Consider the following 22,396-nt stretch of genomic DNA (forward strand, 5'->3'; position numbering starts at 1 on the left):
TATGACATTTATATAGTGACATTGACAGCATGATGACAGCCGCACGACTGTCAACCTTCTGTGTCAACTGTCAATTTGACGTCTGTGGTTCCAAATTGAAAATTTACTAAAATTTTTGTTCGGAATTCCGACTGCGTTTCCGATTTGTCTTAGCATATTTTGTGGTTTCCTTCGTCTTATTTGATAATTGAAATGATCAAATAACGAATCTGTTTTGTGAATTCTTCTTGTTAAATCGTATTTCAAGTTGTAATGTTTTCGAGTAGAAGGAATCTTTGCAATGTAAATTATACATGTAAATATTAGGTTATGTGTTATCCTCTTTCCTTTGGCCGACAAGAGTAAGTACTAAGTTATTAATTCATTCACCTCAACGATTTGTGATGTAACAAGTTTTCGTAAATTTACAACATCCTTTCTATGTATAGTTCATTAATGTCTTTGGATGAGCGGCAAAAATCTATAGAGAAGTTGATAAAAAGTACTACGTAGGTAGATACGCAATGGCTTTTACCCGGTTTATAAAGTAGCGGTGTGAACTTCTTGATTTTTTATGGATTTGCCCTTCAAATAGGTGTGATCAGTTATAGGTCCTAAAGATAGAAAATCTAAAGATGGAAAAATCAAAAAGTTGTGGTGGTACATCAGCTGTTTCTTATTTATTACTTGATCATTATAAATACATTCTGTATTGTGTTGCTACTTTAGCAAATATACTGAAAAACATTAATACACAACACAAACATTATATTTTGTTATTACTTGTTCAGTATACTGTTTGTTTAAGGTGGTATGCACTTTATAAACAGTAACTATAGTAAACTAAGCCTAATTGAAACTGACTTTTATACATTCAAAAAAGCAATGCCTACCCTGTGAACACAAAAATCTGTATTAAAAAGAAATTTTCCAGTTTGCATTATTTGTATATCTAGTCGCTACCCTAATTAAAAACCTTATGTGTGGCACTGGTACTGAAGAACAATGTAATTATTTAAAACTGAGTTAAGTTCTTGAATCATTGTTAGGTTGGATAAGATGTACAATGCCCTTCCAGCATATCTTTTATGCAACACCTCTAATACATCTATGAGTCAAGAGTATATGCGCCTTCTATGCAAGCTTGTACACCATAGGCCACATCATTACATTATATCAGATGCAACTGGAGTCAAGTGTATTATACTTAGATTAAAATGCTGATATATCATTTAAGCCTTGTGTACACATTTTAGTTGACATTTGCTATGATACTTATGTTCTGCAATTTATGCAAGGTATTCTGTGTTATGATAAGTATCATTATCAGATAGGGCCAGGCTTTTCCTCTGTATAGGAGGGGATTTGGAATTAAGACATGTACAGATAATGCTGCAATATGTGTTAAGAGTAGGTAGATAGATAATGTTTGACTTTGTACCAATCACTATCAGACATTATAATGTCAGGGAAACGAAGCCTCACATACCCTCAAAACAGAGGTCTACCAACTGTCTCATCCGGGCTAATACTGAGAATTTCATAGAAGAACTTAAACATTCTGACTTACTCTATATGTGTATAGTGTATAAAGTGTATTTTTAGAATTAGCAATGAATTTATAATATGATCAGCTTAGGTCTTATAATTTATATATATTTATACCTTGAATACAAAATGTGAATTGTAAGTTTATTGATGACCCTTGGTCCAAATGATATGCTCATAATGCATGGATGGCCTGAAAAGAAAACACTCTACTTAATGATTTGCTATTTTCATAATTTTGCCTGACTTGCTATGAATGTCATATACACTATGTTAGAACATTATTAATATTAGAAGTTATTTATTAAGACCTCTGGCACATTTGGGTAGTGCTGTAGTTCCAAACAGTGAGGTCCTGGGTTAGGATTTTATAATTTCTTAATAGGTTTAGGTCTGGTTCGGTGGTAGACATGGGATGTGGCTATTTACCTCCCTATCAACAAAGACTTACTGCCAAGCAATTTAGCTTTGGATTGTGGTGTTTGGAAGTCCATACAAAAGGCCTATGTCTTGCGATGGACATCTATCGGCTGATATTATGATGATGAGGGTAACAAGCAGCTCAACAAATCAACAATTGTTATGTCATTCTTGATTGTTTGAGCATATAAAAATATTCTTTAAGATATTTAAATTATGATTGGCATATCCAGATTGCAACAGGAAAGGATGATGCTAACTCACTAGCCTTTTTTGATATTAGATAAACCAAAATGGATCCTAACATCTATGCCTTAGTGTTAGACACACTAAACAGGGCCACTAGTCAAGACACAGAGGTCCTGAAACCAGCCGAGAAGAAACTCCAGGAATGGGAGATTGAACCTGGATTTTATTCAGTTTTACTGGTAATAATTTTAGATAATGGTTTTTTTAGCTTATTAATTAATAATTTTTAGCTATATTTTCTCTCTAATTTGTCAAACTGGAAAGCTAGTATGTTATTGAGTTAAAACATATTGTATTTCCATTTTGCAGCTGTCATTTGTCCATTATTTAATACAAGCTACACTATGATTTAAACCAACTATAGTTTCAAATCATATAGTATCAAAATGTGGTTGTGATAAAATGTTATTAAGACTTACCATTGTGGTTTGATTTTAAATGGTTCTGGTTATATAAATAAAATTTGCAAATTGATTGAATACCTTGATTCTTTTCTAGAATGTTCTATCAAATCATTCTATTGATGTGAACGTCCGATGGCTGGCTGTGATGTGTTTCAAGAACGGAGTGGACAGATACTGGCGAAGGAATGCACCTAATGCAATCACAGAAGAAGAGAAACAGAAGCTCAGGCAGGGGTTGTTGACTACGCCGATTTTAAGCGAGCCTGTGTCACAGATCGCGACACAACAAGCTGTCTTGATCGCTAAGATTGCAAGGTAATTATAATTACTACTTTATTTTTAAACAAACTTCAAAACAGAAACAAGCAAAACAAAACATTTTAATAATAATTTTACTCCATATGACGATAAAGAATTTTGGTCTGGGCCTCTAGGGAAGTTACATATAGATACTCTTACTACAAACGCTAAAGCTTCGATAACCATTCATTCAAAAATATATGGGAATGATATTCGTTATAACAAACATAACGTGAAAATTCGAACATGTCATTCATGTATATTTTTAAATGTAAGCGTTAGCGTTTGTAGAAAAATAATCAATGTGTAACGTTGGCTAGAGAATCTGAGGTGGATTAGCTAATTCGTCGGAATTTCGCAAAAAAGAAAAATTTCACATTGCTAAAGGCTGTGACTTTACGGCGGCAATTTTCTCACGGATGGAAGTAATTGGCGTCTGATAGTACTATTATAGTGCAAGTTAACAGTTAACACGTTCATTGCCACACCACGCGACGTCGTGTGAAGCGGCCTTTTACGCTTTAGCTGGTAACGCGAGATCGCGTGGGGTCCCTGAAAATCATGTACGAGCTATAGAAAATCAGTCTTTTACGTAATTCCAAGGTTTTGGCTTGGGAATGATGGCAGTGTTAAGGACGTCCTTAACATTATACCCATCGGTCATAAGTTCGAAGTTCTGTTCGAGGATTTTCTCACTACCACAGATATTCGTCTCTCATTTACAATAAACTTCCATAGAGTAACACCTGCTTGTATTCACAGGTCTGATTGTCCAACAAACTGGCCCACTCTGATCCCAGATGTGATAGGCGCCATGAAGGCGCCTCAAGCGCTGATGCAGCATCGCTCCCTGCTGATATTCCATCATGTTGTTAAAGCGTTGGCATCAAAACGCTTGCTTGCTGACCGACGGTCTTTCCTAGTATGTTTTTTTTAGTTCTTAAGTGATAATTTTCATTATTATTTTTTTTAATCCTTAGTTAGCCCTAGACTACAATCTCACCTGATGGTAAGTGATGATACAATCTAAGATGGAAGCTGGCTAACTTGTTAGGAAGATGATGAAAATCCACACTCGGTTTCTGCACGGCATTTCACTTTGAAGGCGGTGCCAACACAGTGGTGCATTAACTAATCATAAACTTTTAGGATTTAAAGACAGTTCTTTCTCGTAGTTCTTTCAGAAACGGCTTTAATTAATACGTCACTGGCTTGGCACCGTCTTCAAAGTGGTAGAAATTAGAAGGTAGCACATATGATGTTATTTTTCGCTTTTTAGTTTATTTTTGTTATTTTGAAGTTGGTTCAATTTTTTGTTAAAAGATTTTATTGTTAATAAGATTTTTAGATACCCCTTTTTCATAAAGTCTGTTAATAAAATATGTTTTTGTTGAAGGAATTAACAAACTCGATATACCCTTTCGTGTTAAACCTATGGCATGAGAATACAGAGCGGTTCCTGCGTCACATACAAGAGGGCGCTACAACTGAGATGATCACGGAGAACTTGGAGAAAGCGCTATTGTGTCTCAGAATATTGAGGAAACTGACAGTGTTTGGTTTCAAGAAACCGTACGAGTGTCAAGATGCGGTTGCTTTCCTTAATGTTGTGTTCGACAGAGCAAAGACCAGTCTGGAGTGCAGTAAGTATGTTTTACTAACGATGGTATTATAGTATGAGATCCGGTATAAGGAATATATACCCTGTGTATATATCATCTGTTTTTTAGAATACTAAAAATTTACTTTTAAATTTTGTATGAAAATGAGATTGGCCGCAATTTAATTAGGTAACCTATTTGTAATCTGTCACAGTAAATATTATCTATCATTTATTTCTTATCATTAATAACAGAAGAGAAGTATATCGATCAGTCTTATGTGTAGTCATGAAGCTTGGCTTCGAAATTTTTCAAAATTAGTACCCAAGTATAATGGGTAGTGTACAAGTCTCTCTAAAGACAGGCGTCCACAGATCCGCATCGTACGAATCGAGACGCATCGCATCAAACGGATTTTTAATATTACGATAGATAAAATCCGTTCGATGCGATCCGTACGATGCGGATCAGTGGACGCATTTGTGTGACTTTCTATACAAAAAATACTAAAATTCGTTTGAGGTGATGCCTGCCATAAAATTACCATTACAATGTATGACATTATCAGTAAACATCTACTACTACTAGAAATAAATGTAACAAAAAAAATTATTTCACAGGGAAACTACTCAAAGGTCGTGGAATATATCCCCTGGAGTTGTGTGAGAAATTCATAATTCATCTCACCAAAGTTGCCCTCGGAGTGCTGAGTTCCCACCCCATCTCATACGTGCCTCTCATCCGACCCTCGCTTGAGTTCACCCTGTACTACTGCTTCACTGAACAAGGGATGCTCCTCACGTACGAGAGGTTCACTATACAGTGTCTGAACATTGTGAAAGGGATATTGCAGTGTGCGGTGTTCAAAGTGCCGCAGGGTAATCAAGTTAAGGAACCTTGTGAGTATTGTTTATCTAGTATTTTTCAAAGATGAGAGACGTGATAGCATAGTGGATATGACCTCTGCCTTCGATTCTAGAGGGTGCAGGTTCGAGAACCGGGGCATGCACCTCCAACTTTTCATATGTACATTTTAAGAAATGAAATATCACGTGTCTTAAACGGTGAAGGAAAACATCGTGAGGAAATCTGCATACCAGAGAATTTTCTTAATTCTCTATGTGTGTGAAGTCTGCAAATCCGCATTGGGCCAGCGTTGTGGACTATTGGCCTAACCCCTGTCATTCTGAGGGGAGACTCGAGCTCAGCAGTGAGCCGAATATGGGTTGATAATGATACAAACCCTGTTCAACAGTGAGTGTGCAAGCGCAACAGATAAAGTCGGAAGTGCTTGACGCGAACACCGTGTGCCACATGTGCCGGCACCTGGTCACGCACTACTTCCTGCTGAGCGCCGACGACCTGGCGCTGTGGGACGCGGAGCCCGAGAGCTTCGCCACCGACGAGGCAGGCGAATCCTGGAAATATAGCTTGAGGGTGAGCTTTTCAATGTGTATTGATGCTAAATTATTTTAAAACTATTTTTTTGTTCCCTTTCCTTTGTCTATCGGAGATCAGTCTTTGGACCATAATCCGATCAAATGACTGCTCACTCCACTTCACCCCACTCCACTCCACTCCACCCCACTCCACTCCACTCCACTCCACTCCATTCCAATCCGCTCCGCTCTGCTCCACTACACTCCACTCCACTCCGAATATAGGTTTACTAGCAGACGACGCGCGGTTTTACCCGTGTGATTTCCTTTCCTGTAGGAAAACGGAGATAATATATAGCCTATAGTCTTCCTCGATAAATCTATCTAACACTGAAAGAATTTTTCAAATCAGACCAGTAGTTCCTGAGATACGCGTTCAATCAAACAGACAAACTCTTCAGCTATATATTATATATTAGAATAGATAATGATGATGACTTTTCGCTTTTATGTGCTTTTATGTAGTGTAATTAGTAATCAAAATCAATTTTGATGGAACTGTTACTTGTTTAAGTATAAAACAATTTTCACCCAATAAACAGATGAGTGAAGGTCGTTTCTATGACGGATCTTTTTTTTTTTTTATTCTTCATGAGTTAACCCTTGACTACAAATTACAATCTCACCTGATGGTAAGTGAGGATGCAGTCTAAGATGGAAGCGGGCTAACTTGTTAGGAGGAGGATGAAAATCCACACTCCTTTTGGTTTCTACACGGCATCGTACCGGAACGCTAAATCGCTTGGCGGTACGCCTTTGTCGGTAGGGTGGTAACTAGCCACGGCCAAAGCCTCCCACCAGCCAGACCTGGACCAATTAAGAAAACCTCAATCGGCCCAGCCGGGGATCGAACCCAGGACCTCCGTCTTGTAAATCCACCGCGCATACCACTGCGCCACGGAGGCCGTCGAACGTCAATCGATCTTCTACTATTACGGAATATATATATTTAAATCTATTGTTATTGATCATACAGCCATGCACAGAAGCCGTATTCATGGAGCTGTTCCACGAGTACCGTCCGGTGCTGGCGCCCGAGCTGGTGCGACTGCTGGCGTCGCTGCAAGAGAGCCAGGTGTCGCCGGACGACTTGCCCGCCATTTTGAAAAAAGACGCCATCTATAATGCCGTTGGACTCGCCGCCTTCGACTTGTATGATGATGTGAGTGATATATAATCTGGCACGTTCGTTGATGACACTCCCATGATATGCGGGCGACGGGGGGAAAACTGCTCGGGTGTGATATCGTGTGTGCGGGGAAGTGAGGTGCATCATTCGTGGGGTTTTCATTCATCGTTACACGCCCCCCGGCCCGCGCGGACCATCGGATGTTACGAACGAAGTTGCCAAGCTATAGTCGGATGCACTCTTTTTGACGTTTCCGGACATCGTGCGATAGGCTGAGCGATACAAGATTTTAGGTGTCCAATTATAGAAGGACCAGTATCGCAACCAAATTCACGATCAAAATTGTCATTTTTTTTTTTAAAACGAGCTTAGATTAGCTTAGATTAGCTTAGATCATTACATTCATCATTATCAACCAATAATCGGCTCACAGCTGAGCTCGAGTCTCCTCTGAGAATGAGAGAGGTTAGGCCTATGGACCACCACGCTGGCCTAATGTGATTGGCAGACTTCACACACGCAGAGAATTAAGAAAATTCTCTGGTATGCAGGTTTCCTCACGATGTTTTTTCTTTATATATTATAAACTAAATTAGATTGGTTAGGCTTAATTTCAACATGTATTTTGTAGAATAATAAATAAATAAATAAAAATAAAATAGACGACCTTATGAAAGCACAGAACCTTCATCCCTAAAAGAAACTGCTGTTCATTAGGATACATAGGATAGGATTAATTATTTGATAAAATCTATAATACTGCGTGCGGAGTCACTGCTTTTGCAAAGGCATTCGAACTATTCTTATAATTTTGTTTACTCTGAAAGAAAAGAGTTTAAGTCATATTTATCATAATATATCAATTAATACATATATCGGTTAATATAAATATAAAATAGTTTAGTTATAGGTATATTATAATGAGAGCCTTACTGTTGTTTCAGGTTGATTTTGACGAGTGGTTTACAAACGTCTTGAGTCAAGAGATTAAAATTAAAGATAATAACTACAGAATAATCCGCAGAAGAGTTTGCCAACTTATGGGTAAGTTGCTAATTAAACAATACAATTTTTATACATACAATGAATAAAAATATTAATTTTGTATGTATTTAATATTTGTTATATATTTCAGGTCAGTGGTGTTGCGTAAGAGCATCCCAGGCTATTAGGCCAGCAATGTACTCTTGCCTATTGGAAGCACTCACGAGGTCTGGCGAAGACCTCGCCGTGAAGTTAGCCGCTGCAGAAGCTTTGCGAAGCACTATGGACGACTTCAGTTTCGATGTGGAACAGTTCGAGCCTTTTGTTCCACATGCACTATCTGCTTTGTATGATCTCCTGGTAGGTTTACTACTTTACTGGTATCTTTATGTATTGCTCCTCTCAATCATTAATGTACCATAATTCATCTAAATTGGTTGAGCGATTTAGCGTACTTTCCAGTTTATAATATTAAGTGTGGATTATTGATTCAAAGGAATATATATATGTTGCAAAAAATTTTGATTTACAAATATCTAAGCCATTTTGTACATTTTGCGAGTTGCGTACGTTTTTTAGTCATCATCATAATATCAGCCGATAGATGTTCACTGCAGGATAGGCTTTTGTAACTTCCAAACATCAAGATCTTGAGCCGCCTGCATCTACCTGGTGGGGGGGTCAACCAACACTGCACTTTCCAGTGCGGGGTCGCCATTCCAGCACCTTGGGATCCCAACGGCCATGGGGCTTTGAAATGATAATAATAATAGTTTCTAACTGTGATTAATTGAAATTATCAGGTCGAGTGTACAGAATGCGAGACAAAAATGCACGTACTGCACGTGGTGTCCTACGTGACGGACCGCTGCAAGTGGGTGGTGGCGCGCGCCGGGGGCGAAGGCGCGAATGCGCTGTTCGCCGCACTACCCGCGCTAGCGCTGCATGCTGCCCATCATCACATGCTGCGAGCTGCTGCGCTCGCTGCGTTGGTGCATCTTGTTAAGGTTTGTACTGTTGCTGTGCTATGTGCTCCTGGTACTTTCATTGAGCACTGTTCGCCACACTACATGCGCTAGCGCTGCACGCCGCGCACCATCATATTATGCTGCGAGCAGCTGCGCTTGCTTCGTCGCATCTTGTTAATGTTTGCACTGTTTCCTGTGCTATGAGGTCCTGGTACTTTAATTTAACTCTCGCAGCTGTTTTGATAACCTTCTTTGGCGCAGTTGATGCTGTGGTCCTGATGGTCTGGTTATAGGCATCAGCCATTGTGATATTTCAAAGACTATATATAAGTTTTATTTAATTTTTTTTATTTTCGATTACGTATACTCCATCTTAGGGAACCAGTACAAGTTTCATAAACATCGGTTCAGTTTTGAAATTAATTTAATTTTTAAAGTAATAACTTCTTATGAGAGGGTAACCCGTGTAAACCCATACCCCTTAACGTAACGCGTTACGGCGACATTCTGTCTGGTTTCAATTTCTCACTCATACTGCAGCAGATTTATGTTATCACTTCTGTCGAGCGACCCGAGACGCACACATTCCTTTTTTTAAATCACGAATGTATATATTTTTAAAGTCGAATATTGTCAACGATATTTTATACTATAGATATATACGTGCCTACAAAATTACCACAAAAAGTGACACGAATTTAGCTACTCCCCTGAGCGCACATATGCACAATTTTGTGTTTACTTACATTATATATCTAAGTATATATAGTTTTTCCACTTCTTGAACACACAACTCGACATTATAGACAATATTTAGGTATTGTTTGTTTAAATAACTTTTGTTGTTTATAAAGCGACTAAATGCACATTTGACCACCTCAGTTTTGATCTCTAGTATAAAATATTGTTGGATATTGTACTTTAAATTTATTCAAACCACAGTTTACATAGCATGATCTCCTGGTAGTTATGTTAGGGAATACGTTCAACATTAATATACTTATTATATTGTACGCCGTACAAGTAGGTGCGAGAGGATTACCAGCAAAATCTCTCTATAACTTGCTTAAAGACCTTGGCCTCTCTAGAAGTGCAGCTAGTTCTATATTAGAACGAGTATCCAAAGCTGCTCTAATAGGATCTTACCAAATTTGGATAGGCAGGGAGAACAACACAATTAGAGAACGGGGAGTGTTGATCAATCGTCAAGGAATTCCATAACCCTACATCCTGTAGTCACAAGTTCAGGGCTCTCGGAGTTTTTCTCTACCACGCGAGGGACCCGGCACCCGCACGGTGAATCCATGGAATGCTAAGATTTTTTAGTTTGTCTCAATTTCAGGCCCTCGGACAGTGCGCGCCGAACGTTCGTCCGTGGGTCCTCAACGTTATAAACGAGTCAACGAAACTCAGCGAACCAGCCCATGTGTATCTACTAGAAGACGCTCTGGAACTGTGGCTCGCTATAATAGAGACGTCGCCTACCGCAGACCCTGCCTTACTTCAGTTAGCTCATAATCTATACCCCATATTAGGTAAGTGAGTACTTAGCAAACTATTTTTATCTTATGAATTTTGAAAATATTTCTGTCCTTTGTCATCTTATTACGCCAACAATACACATTGCTTGCCATTAAAATTAATTGACAATAGAAAATGTTCTGAAAAAAAACTTATTTTTAACAAACTTTAAATCGCTTACTAATGGGGATGATGACTAGGTTTGAATATATTGATTTTTATGATACATTCGGGTAAATAGGGTCAATGTTAACTAATTTATTCATAAAAAGCAAAGATTGTCTGGATATTTGCAAAATAAATGAGATTATAAAATTTCAAAAACTACTAAAATTTTTTTATCGTAATTAGATGAAAATTCGTACAGTTTTAGCTTCCTTACATTAAGTGTGACATTTTTTAATATATGAACTATAAAGATAAACGCACAAATAACAAAGATATTAGTAATTTTGTTTGAACGCGCATACAAATCTAACGATCATTACATTGCCTATGACGTCATTTTTTCGAGCCATTTTGTATGGGGCGTTTTTCAGGGATCCGCGGCAGCGCCGCAAATCTGACTCTTTAAATCCCTGTAGCTCCGAAAGTAATGATCGCAGATACCCTGTTACTTTTACAAAATTGCTTTACTATTAGTATACTCTTAATTTATATACAATTTAAAAAACTGTCATCATCCCTATTCATGTCGTTTAAGATGTTTTTATATTTAAACTAGTAGACATTCGTGACTTTGCCCGCATGGTGTCCGTCTATGCAAACGGAATGTCCCAATGCAATGTTTCCCAACACTTACAACAACTATATCATCACATTTTAACCACTTTACACAAAACTTACACAAATTACATACCTAAACCTCTCGTATTGTTAAAAAAACCGTATAAAAATCCGTTAAGTATTTTAGAGTTTGTCGGAAACAGACAAACAATTGTTGTTTTGCCGAATCTGTATTTAAAAAAGGTGATGGTAAAAAAATTAAAATTTAGGGTTACTTTACTTCTACCCTACCCTCACCCTACCCTACTCTTATCATAGCTCTACCCCTAAGCTATCCTATCTTTCAAGTAGCATCAAACTTCACACACACACACACACAGTGTGCTTATTTGATTTAAATTGTTCAAGTAGTTTCTGACATTGGGGACAAACAACGTGATACATAATTATTTTTCATATATTAAGATAAAGATGTGTAGTTTATAGTAGGGGAGCCGAAGAGGAGAGTTAATTTTTTAATAAAATAATCGCTCATGTTTTCTGATGATTTCAGTAAGCCGAATAAATTGTCTTTAAAGACTGTAGTTTTTTCCCCACCGCTAATAGGGAAAAAAGTATTCTTTCTGTCATCTAATCTATCAAATGTAATCGATTCCATTGTCGCTTTAGTAACTGCAAATTTAGTATCCCGGGCACCCTCACTATTACATGTACATTCTAGGTTATATTCCTTTGTAGAACCATCGACGGAACATCTTCGAGTCGTAGTATACATAATGCAGGCGTACGCATTGTTGTGTCCCGAGGAGTTCTTCAGTGGGGCGGGCGCCAAGTGTATGACAGTTTTGGATGACATGCTCAGCGACCTGCGAACCGATGCCGTCATCACGGTGTTGAAGATGGCAGAAATATGCATAAGTGCCAACTTTCCTGAGAGGAACCGGTTTTTGGGTGTCAAGGTCATTTGGCCGACTCTGATCAGGGTAATACAGTAAGTGTTTCAGTATAATATTTTTGGATAAGTTTTTGTATTGTGCTACAACAGATCTTAATTGTTTTTTAAATAAGTCTTTTAAACTATAACTGTCTTGCAAGTAAGTTAAGTAATGTACTTTATACCGCTAAAGTTAAAAAACAATATTTTAGGATAATCCACTTCCGCGTCCACTCATTGACAGAAATAAAATTCCTAAAATTCGTAGATATGAATAAAATCAAAGATCATGTTATTTTATGTCTCTTTTTAGGGTTCCGAACGTACGTAGTACAAAAACGGACACCTTATGCACTCACTCGTGCACATTTTAATGTCTGTCTGTTTTTTTGTTATAAAAAGACGAAGCCTAGGTTTCATGACGGATTCCATCCTGGAGATCCTCGTAATCTTTGTTATAAAAAACCACCTCATGAATAAAATCCAAAATTATTGGTATTGTCGGAGATGGGTTGACTTCATAAGCGGATTTAAAGGGCAAAATACATTATTGAATGAAAGTCTATCGGGACTTACAATTCCCACCAAAAACGTTACCAATAAATCCTTGAATGGCACAGAATAACCATGCGTCCTGGAGTTGTGATCGATGGATGGATGTAGGTTTAAGGACGACCTTTAAAACCAGTCAACACTCCCCTTTTTCTTTTAAGTCATTCTCCCCGCCCAGCCATACCACATGATTCCACCAGAACAGCCCTGCCCCTGTAGCCAAGTGGTGCCACGTCGATTCTCTTTCTACGATCGCAAACGCTTCGAAAACTTGAAAAATCTATGGGAATGACATCTGCAATCGACATGTCATGTGATCAAGATCAGTCCTTCCCATACATTTTTCTAGTTTTCGAAGCGTTAATAAACAGTACTCCTCGAGTATGGCTTTAGTATAGTCATGATCCCCATTGTTTCCAGTTGTCTCCTAAAATGCGACGACTTACCAATGGTGCTGTCAGTGCAGCTGTGCCTACTGTCGCGCGTGATCATGCTCTCGACGGAGCTGTTCTACAAGGCGGTGGCGGAGGCGGCGGCCGGCGAGCCCGACTGCGACTCGGACCCCGCCAAAGTGCTGAATAGACTATTGCATGTTTGGACTGAGAAGATGAACCTAGTTACTCAGGTCGAGAGGTGGAAGGTTATTGGTGAGTTCCTACTTTGTTTGTTTTAATGTTCCTTAGATATATGCTAAGGGATTACGAGGTTTTTTTGCCTACTGATCATTTTCCCTTTCGTGTCATTGCGACGAAAGAGAACTATAACGTCACTGCGGCTCGGTCCCTACCAAACTGCTAAATAGACTGCATGTTTGGACTGAGAAGATGAACCTAGTTACACAGGTCGAGAGGTGGAAGGTTATTGGTAAGTTGCTTTGATTTTTTTTTAGTCTCCGCGTCGTGTTCCTCATTACTGAGGGTCGTGACCCCTATCACACATTCACGACTTTTTCCCGCACGATGTCGCGCCATGCGGCTCGGCTGTTTGCGACTTGTGACTTCGTGTACTTTTGTATTGAGAGCGGTGCCAATTTGATTTGACTCCGTCCTCGAGGTCTCTTCCCTTCCACTTTGCTAGTGATGACAAGTTTCTCTAAGTTATCTCCTCTCCTGGTAGTGTGACCGAAGTACTAGAGGTTCCTCTGAAGACAGGTGGTGGAAAGTCTTTTTTATTATGTTGAGCTGTTTCAACACTGATGCATTTTTAATAATCCTTAGATATATGCTAAGAGGTAATTTTGCCTACTGATCGTTCTCCCTTTCGTTTCATTCATTGCAACGAAAGATAACTATAACGTAATTGCGCCTCGGTCCCTGCCAAAATGCATGTTTGGACTGAGAAGATTATTTTAGTTGTACAGGTCGAGAGGTGAAAGGTTATTGATGAGTTCTTGCTTTGTTTTTACAGTAGGCCCCGTCAAAAGATTACGAGGTAATTTTGTCTAAAGATCATTTTCTCTGTCGACTCATTGCAATGAAAGAGAGACAGTTCCACTTGACAGAGCCATCCCATCTCCAAACATTCCATTAGTTTTCTCCAGTTCACCCCACTATTTTTGCTCTGTCTATGGGACTAATGGGAACAATAAAAGGGAAACGGGGTAAATCTCCAACCTGATGGTCAAATGAAAAAGACAACATAAAATTTACTAAATTTTTGTAACATTATTGCCATGATTAACTTTTGTAAATATTGTTTTGATTCAATACATTTGTCAAGACAACTTAATTAACAAATCAAACTGTAATCATAATAAGACCCTAGAATGGCAGGGAATAACCTTGAGTGGAGTTTCACTTCACGCACTTAACTTACGTAAACGTCGTGTGTAGGGTTAAGGGGCCCCTTGACAGATAACAAACACTCCCCTTTTCCACTCAAGTCACAGCCTATCCCAAAAACACCAATGAAGGATTATCCAACAAAAGGTGAGGACGGATCGAACGCCACGACAAGAATGAGCTAGACCGTACAGTAAGCGACTTATATCGCCAGTCGTGCCCGCCTGATGGCTACCCCTTTCAAACTCCCCACTCGTCATGACGTCATATCCGTCTCAGACTGTACTGTACTGTTTGTTATTTTGTCATATGTTTTTCTAATTTTAATAATATAATACCAGGAAATTATCATGAAGCGTATTTCAGGTCTGGGGCTGGCAGCGTTGTTGACAACTCAGAATGCGACGGTGTTGGAGCGGTTCCCAGCTATCATGCTCAACTTGTCCGAAGTACTCAACGACTTAATGAAAATGGAAGTTTCTGGAAATTACATTGAGTGAGTTTCTTTTAATTTGTACTAGGACTATATGATCGAAGTTTTGATGCCTTTTCATGTTGTTGCGGTATTTAATCACTAATCCTTATTTGATAAGAGCGGACACACGCAACTTCGTGAAAGTCAGTTCTTCACAAATCCCGCGAATGGATTTTTCTGGGATAAAAAAGTAGCCTATATGTTGCTCAATTATTTCATCTATATGCCAGTGCAAGTCCCATTAAAATCGATTCAGCCGATTAGCCTCGACAAACAGCCATACGAAAATTTAAAAACGTCTAGTTTGTTATTTAGTATCGTGTGAATAAGCACATGAGAAAGCAGAGTTATTTTTTAACTCTAGTCTATACTTCTATACTATTGTTATAAAGAGGAAAAATTTGGTTGTTTGTTTGTATGTTTGTTTGCATTGTATAGGCTCCGGAAGTGTTAAACCATTTTAAAATTCTTGCACTGCTGGGAAGCTACACTGGCGGCGGCGTTGAAGGTGTCGAAGGTATCTTAAAGTAAAGGATAGATAAACATTGTAGTTGCTGTTGTTGTTTATAGTGCCCTAGTATCTCCACCGGGGTCGCGACCGGCGTCCCCGCTGGAGGGGCGCGGGGGTGCGGCGCGGTGGGGCGGCGGCGTCGAGGGCGCCGCGGGGGAGGAGGGCGCGGTCACCGCACACGAGCTACGTCGCAGACAGCTCGCGGCTGCTCATCCGGCCAGAACTCTTGATCTGAGAGCTGTGACTCATCACCAGGTGCGTTGGAAATGTTACTTTTAGCTTCTTATGTTATCCTAGTACATTTTAAAATTGAGTCATATCAGATTTTTTGCTTTAGAATAATCTAATTGCTGTAATAAACCCACAGTTTTCCCCGCGTGTTTCCCGTTCCCGTACGAATACGGGGATAATATATACCTTATATAGCCTTCCTCGATAAATGGGCTATCTAAAACTGAATTTTTTCATATCCAACCAGATATGGCGTTCCTGAGATTAGCGCGTTCAGTAAAACAAACAAACTCTTCAGCTTTTTAATAATAGTATAGGTTTACGATCGATCCCTAATGAACAATTTAAACCGTTTTTAAAAAAGGGTCAACTACCTATTAGTCTATTACCAAGACGCCTTATTGCCATTTTTCTTGTAATAGGTACATTTTTTTTTATTGTGTAAAACGTGTAGGTAAAGAGAAAATGATAAAAATAATTAAATATTATTTTTTATTGCAGTTAGAAACACTGAAAGGCCAGGTGGGACCCGAAACGTTCGATAGACTACTACAATCAACCGACAAGGATACCTTACAGCAAATCAGAGAGTACATACCTCTTTGAACGAATACCTATTTATGTTTAATTCAAATTACGCGTAATATGTTACATTTCAGAAAACTATAAACTGCAAAACTGTAATAAGCATTTAATATGTACCCATCTGAATTGTTTTTACCTACCACATTAACACATTCATACAATCGTACATTGTGCATTGACCTCTTATAATAAAAGGATGTACAATCATATAGAAAATTTCACTTAAAAACTGGCCAATTTTGCTTTGACAGTTTTAGAATTATTGGTAAAAAAAATTATACCTAAAGGCCTTTGAATATAGTCCAATATTCAATAAAATCTCAAATTCAGAGCAAATTCAACTTTAAGGATTCACTTTAAGGTTGAATTTGTAAATGCGACTAACTGAATTGAGTGCCAAGAAGTTGTGTTTGGCACTCATTGAGTGGGGATGTTTTTTGGTCGCTGATTGTGCATCCACTTTTTGATGATGATGATGATCCACTTTTTAATAGGAGATCGATGACATTGTGCTTGTAAAGGGATTGCATTCCCCTTTTTATTGTGACGTCATTTCATGGTCACCATATTTCGTTGACAGAATGTGTGTGAACATTGAGTTTGTCAGATAAATATAGTTTACATAAACGATTTACAAAGAAAGTGAATGAATGTAAAGATAATTGATTTTAATATTTAAACTATTAAAATATATGTATAGCTGATGACTGTTGATAGTGTGGCAAATATATGAAATCTTTCGCAATAAATATATAAAAATCAATCTGTAGTTCATTTTAATCACATAAATAAATAAATATAAAAAAAAGTAATTTAATTCTAAAACCTTTGTTTCGGGCGGTTGCCCATTGCACAACTAACCAATCTATTGTCGATACAATGGACTACATATTTAGAAATGTATACGAGATAATTAAACATTTTTTATATATAAATATATATTTAATATTACACCAAATGTAATAATAACAATAGGAGTATTAAAATGTTTTTTTTAAACAACACAGAAATATAACACTTAAATAATATGTGATAAACTTAATATTTCCTATGACATAGCTTTAAATCTAAGGTGACTTTCTGTAAATGGCATAATAATAATAAAACATTTTGTTTTTATATAAAAAACAACATTCACTGTGTTTATGGTAAAAGTAGGTTGAAAAAAGTTTTTAAAGTAGTTGTCAAAATCTTCGTTTTAAAGATTTTTAGAAGCAATTTCAAGTTAAGCCTTAAAGCTTAAAAAACTTTTTGGGTGTATGTAATGTATGATATATTACTATATACTGCATGAATATGCTTAATATTTTTTATCGCTTAAATTAGGCTTTTTAATTGTTAAGGGCATTCACATTGACACGTTTAGACGCTCGGGTGTGTTTAATTATACGCCGTGCGGTTAAACTTGTCAGTGTGAACCAAGAGTTAGCTGTTTACTAGATATCTGTCAAGTTAGGTTACATTCGGATATATATTGTTTTGTCCTAATCTATTTTATACTATTAGATATGTCACTAGCGCGTCAAAATTGAGGCGAACAAAGGTGGCTGGCTATAGCTTGGCAAATTCGTTCGTAACACTCCCGATGCTCCGCGCGCACGACTTCATACCCGCGCAGTCCTTTCTCCCGTCGCCCGCATATCATGGGAGTGTCATCAACGAATTTGCCAAGCTATAATCGTCTCCATTTCATTTGGTCGCGTGAACGAAACGGCCAACGAAAGTTATTTAAACAAATAATACTTTTATATGTATTGTCTACAATGGCAATTTGTGTGTTCAGGATGTGTAAAAACAAACAGCGGAAGCTTCACGCAGTAACACACAATTTTGTGCATAGCTAAATTCGGATAATTTTTTGCGGTGATTTTTTAGGCACGTAACATATCTAATAGTACAATATATCGTTGGTCCTAATGATATAATATCGGAGGTTCCCCGATTACCTATAGGGTACTTTATAACATTACCACACTGGCTGACAATTAACATGTAATGTAATGATTTACGATTTCTATGGCGCATTTATGTCAGCTTTGCTTAAAAATATATCCATTGGACGCGTACGTACTTATACAGACTGCAAGCTTAGGCTGCGTGTCTACCAGAGGGGAGCGAGTGAGCGTAGCGGAGAAACGCGGATAATGCGGAGCGGAGTTGCTTACTGTGTCTGTCCACCGGAGCGAGGCGAGGTTGCGGAGTTGCAGATTATGATAAATAAATAAATGTTAAAATTAATTTATTTAACCCCGCTCCATTTCCACGCTCTGCTTACCGATTTTTATATTAAGACTAGCAGAGATTTTGTGCAATCCTATTTCTCCCTTTCTCGGCTCCGCTGCCTCGCTCCGCTTCGCTTGACTGGCAGTCTAATTAACTATCTTGACGTATGCTAGTTGATATCTACGAAATTGAGATTCTATATAACAGATGTCATCTGGTGTTTGCTGGTCGATATCACACAGTAGGTAAATGACATTTTGTCAATTGGTTTGATGTTTATTTGAATAGGTTGATAATAAAGACCAAAATGGCGAATAAGACAGCTGGACACATCTAAAATGCCTATCTAGCTAGCAGATATCTAGTTGACAACGAGCGGTGTACATATAACGGTATAGGGAATTATATATAGAGGGATGTTGTCCTATAGAACATAACGTAACCGGACACCATTGTTAAATTTTGTCTCAGTTTTCATCACCGGATAACGTCATATTTCATATAACAAATAAGAACGGTTACTAGCTACCCGAAAATAACGGTTATTTACAAAACAGCCCCCTAGCCAAGTTGCATTTCGATTCTCTTTCTACGATCGCTAACGCATGTATGGGAATGACATTTCCTATCAGCAGCTCAATTGCGAAATTTTGACGTAAGATATTCGATGCATATCGTCCAAATGAATCGTGAAATTTGTCATTGATATTTTTCGTTTCGCGAAAACCAGTCGCAATGGACGTTAAATATATTATAATTTATTTTCGAGTAATTTGCTATAAATATTGATATTTTAGATGAATATAATTAACAAATTTCACCCGATTATTTAATAGAATGACGACGTTTTGTAGCTTGATTTCATTGTTGTTATAGAAATTATCGATGGAGACGTCACTACACTATCGATAAATATTGAAATATGATTGATACTAAAAATTGGTTTCGCGAAAGCATTTTGTAACTATGGGCCGCAACAAAATATACTTCAAACTGACATATAATTGTTACACAGTAAGTTACGTGATTAAGATCTGTCATCCCCATACATCTTTCTAGTTTTCGAAGCGTTAGCGATCGTAGAAAGAGAATTCGACGTGCCACTTGGCTAGGGCGGCAGATCTGTAATATAGAAGATATATAGAAGTGGTTAGAAGGTGTTAATTTACTACTGACTGGTTAATTTTTTGTGTCAAAATGTTCCTATATACATAAACGAACTTTTACTAATACGGTTCTTCCATAATGCACGATTTTTTATGTACCAATTATTGTTTAATACAAAACAAACTGAACGTCAAACTGTTAATGAAACGTTTTTAATAGAATACATATTTTAATTTTTACAATTTGTAAATTAAAATTATACATGAAAATACCAAAATATTCCCCGCCGTGACTATATTTTGTTATGGCGTTTAGTATTTTTATTTGAAACTAGTGGACGACTGCTACTATGTCCGCGTGGATTTCAGTTTTTCACAAATCCCACTGGAACTATGGATTTCGAATGAATGGATGGATGTATGATGGATGGATGCGGATCGAAAAGTAGCCTATGTGTTAATCCAAAGTAAAATCTATTTCCATTCCAAATTTCAGCCAAATCGCTTTAGTAGTCGCATCGCAAAGGAGGAACAAACATACACACACAAACTTTCGCCTTTATAATATTAGTATGAGGCATCAATTATTGTAATGTATAAAATAAATTTAATTAAACGCACTTTTGACTTTCTTTTAGAGTTTTAGTTTCCACTGCAAGCGATGCTACAAGGCCTTTAGTAAAAAGAGCATTGTTAACTTTACTTTTAATGACAGTCTATAGTCTGGCAAGTTGGTTGATAACACTCCCATGATATGCGGGCGACGGGCGGAAAGACTGCGCGAGTGTTACGAACGAAGTTGCCAAGCTATAATATGAATTTTGTTATAATTCGAGAGCTAAATGTAGTGGTAGGGCCTTTGTAACCTGAAGTCAAATGACTATGTCATTATAACTATGAACTATGCTTATATATTTCGTAAAAAAGCATGTCTTCTATAATAGTTTTATGAATAAAGTGTGGGGTTCCATCGTTATCGTAATCCACCAAAGGCAAACATTTTATTGGTAACTAGCGGACGCCCGCGTGGAATTTAGTTTTTCACAATCCCTCGGGAATCATTAATTTTCCCGGGATAAAAATAATCTATCTCTACATAAAATTTTAGGTGATTCGGTTCAGTAGCCGAGGCGTGAAACTTTCATATCATCAAAATCATCAGTTTTCGCAAATGTCGTTAAACTATGGATTTTTTCAGGATAAAAAAGTAGCCTATGTGTTAATCCAGAATAAAATCTATTTCCATTCCAAATTTCAGCCAAATCGCTTCAGTTGTAGCGGCGTTATAGAGTAACAAACATCCATACAAACTTTCGCGTTTGTAATATTAGTAGGATTTTTTCGAATTCGAAACTCGCACTTCCGAGGTAAACAAAACATCGTTACAGAATATTACTACCATAGAATTATAAGTATTGTACCGACTCGTAATTCTATGATTACTACTGAAGGCAGATTCTTTAAGGTATTCATACAAAACAGATCAAAGAGTATTCGTGCTAGCCTTTAGACATTGGTAGAAAAGTTGTATAGTATCTCTTTGGATATCGTTACGCCTTCGATGGAACGCCACTTTAAAATAAGGTAAAACTAGTAATCTAGGTTACCACAACTAATTAAACGCAATTCTGTTGAATTCTTGTAAAATATATAAAGAAAATAAATAAAACCGTTTTACAATGAATTTGTTGTTTTATTTCGTAAATAGCAAACGCCCCACGGTTTTACCTGTGTAGATCCCGTTCCTGTGGGAATCATCATTATCAACCTATATTCGGCTCACTGCTGAGCTCGAGTGCAGCTCGAGAGCAGAATGAGAGGGCTTAGGCCAATAGTCTATCACGCTGGCCCAATGTGGATTGGACTTCACATACGCAGAGAATTATGAAAATTCTCTGGTATGGAGGTTTCCTCACGATGTTTTTCCTTCCAAGGTTTGAGACACGTGATATTAAATTTCTTAAAATGCACACAACTGAAAAATTGGAGGTGCATGCCCCGGACCGGACCCACACCCACACCCTCTGGAATCGCAGGTACAGGTCACATCCACTGGGCTATCACGGCTCTTATATTATTATTACAGGAAAATACCAAGATGAAATACTTATAGCCTATGTTACTCGGTAAAGATGTAGTTTTCTAAAGGTGAAAGAATGCTTAAAATCTATCGAGTTTGAGTTAAATTTAACATTCAAAGAATCAAATCTAAATATCCCAGCCCAGAATCCGTGGAATATTTTTACAATTGATTACTATCAAGTTAATTTTCCGTGAGTAGCTTCATCCTGATAACACGCTGAATATTTACGAAAATTCTCGATTCTGGTAGCTTACTGGGTTACCAGGTAATAAACATTTCTGAGCGACGGAACGAGATAACGTACCACGCAATTTGTAGGACATTGTGGTTTGTGAAGTTGTATAAATATTAATTAAGCAACAGTAAAAAAACATCTGGTTTGTAACAACTTTTGGTAAACTACCCTCCTCCCAACTTGTATCAATAGCGAGGTTAGTATAACTAATCAGCTGTTTTTACACACTTATTAGCATCACTTGTAACTATGTAGGTATGAACTGAAAATCTCAAAATTATGACAATAAGTGCGAGTTGGTAGTTTAGATTTAGAATTTCAGAGTTCAGAGCTGTTAAACTGATTAACAGAAACGACATTGGCACGATGTTAATTTTCGCTTTTTAGAGTAATTATCGCATCTTTGAAGTCA

The 22,396-nt window shown here is 37.6% G+C and overlaps 1 protein-coding gene across 2 annotated transcripts; it reads left to right on the plus strand.

Annotated features, from left to right (window-relative positions):
* The first annotated feature begins 77 nt into the window (after window positions 1-77).
* On the plus strand, window positions 78-21,350 carry LOC112044667 (importin-11). Of its 2 annotated transcripts, none has more exons than XM_052886427.1 (17): window positions 78-341; window positions 2,181-2,375; window positions 2,695-2,915; window positions 3,663-3,822; window positions 4,297-4,543; window positions 5,122-5,400; window positions 5,757-5,938; window positions 6,917-7,102; window positions 8,014-8,113; window positions 8,205-8,413; window positions 8,857-9,060; window positions 10,364-10,556; window positions 12,007-12,259; window positions 13,175-13,401; window positions 14,902-15,031; window positions 15,581-15,776; window positions 16,254-21,350. In XM_052886427.1, the coding sequence occupies exons 2-17, from the start codon at window positions 2,241-2,243 to the stop codon at window positions 16,356-16,358; spliced, it is 3,027 nt and encodes a 1,008-aa protein (XP_052742387.1). In that variant the 5' UTR covers window positions 78-341; window positions 2,181-2,240; the 3' UTR covers window positions 16,359-21,350. The 2 variants fall into 2 exon arrangements, with proteins under 2 accessions (XP_052742387.1, XP_052742386.1); XM_052886426.1 differs by having other exon boundaries at window positions 79-341; window positions 2,231-2,375.
* Window positions 21,351-22,396: the final 1,046 nt, after the last annotated feature.

The sequence above is a fragment of the Bicyclus anynana genome, chromosome 17 (assembly GCF_947172395.1).
Source record: "Bicyclus anynana chromosome 17, ilBicAnyn1.1, whole genome shotgun sequence".
In the NCBI taxonomy this organism is placed as follows: domain Eukaryota; kingdom Metazoa; phylum Arthropoda; class Insecta; order Lepidoptera; family Nymphalidae; genus Bicyclus; species Bicyclus anynana.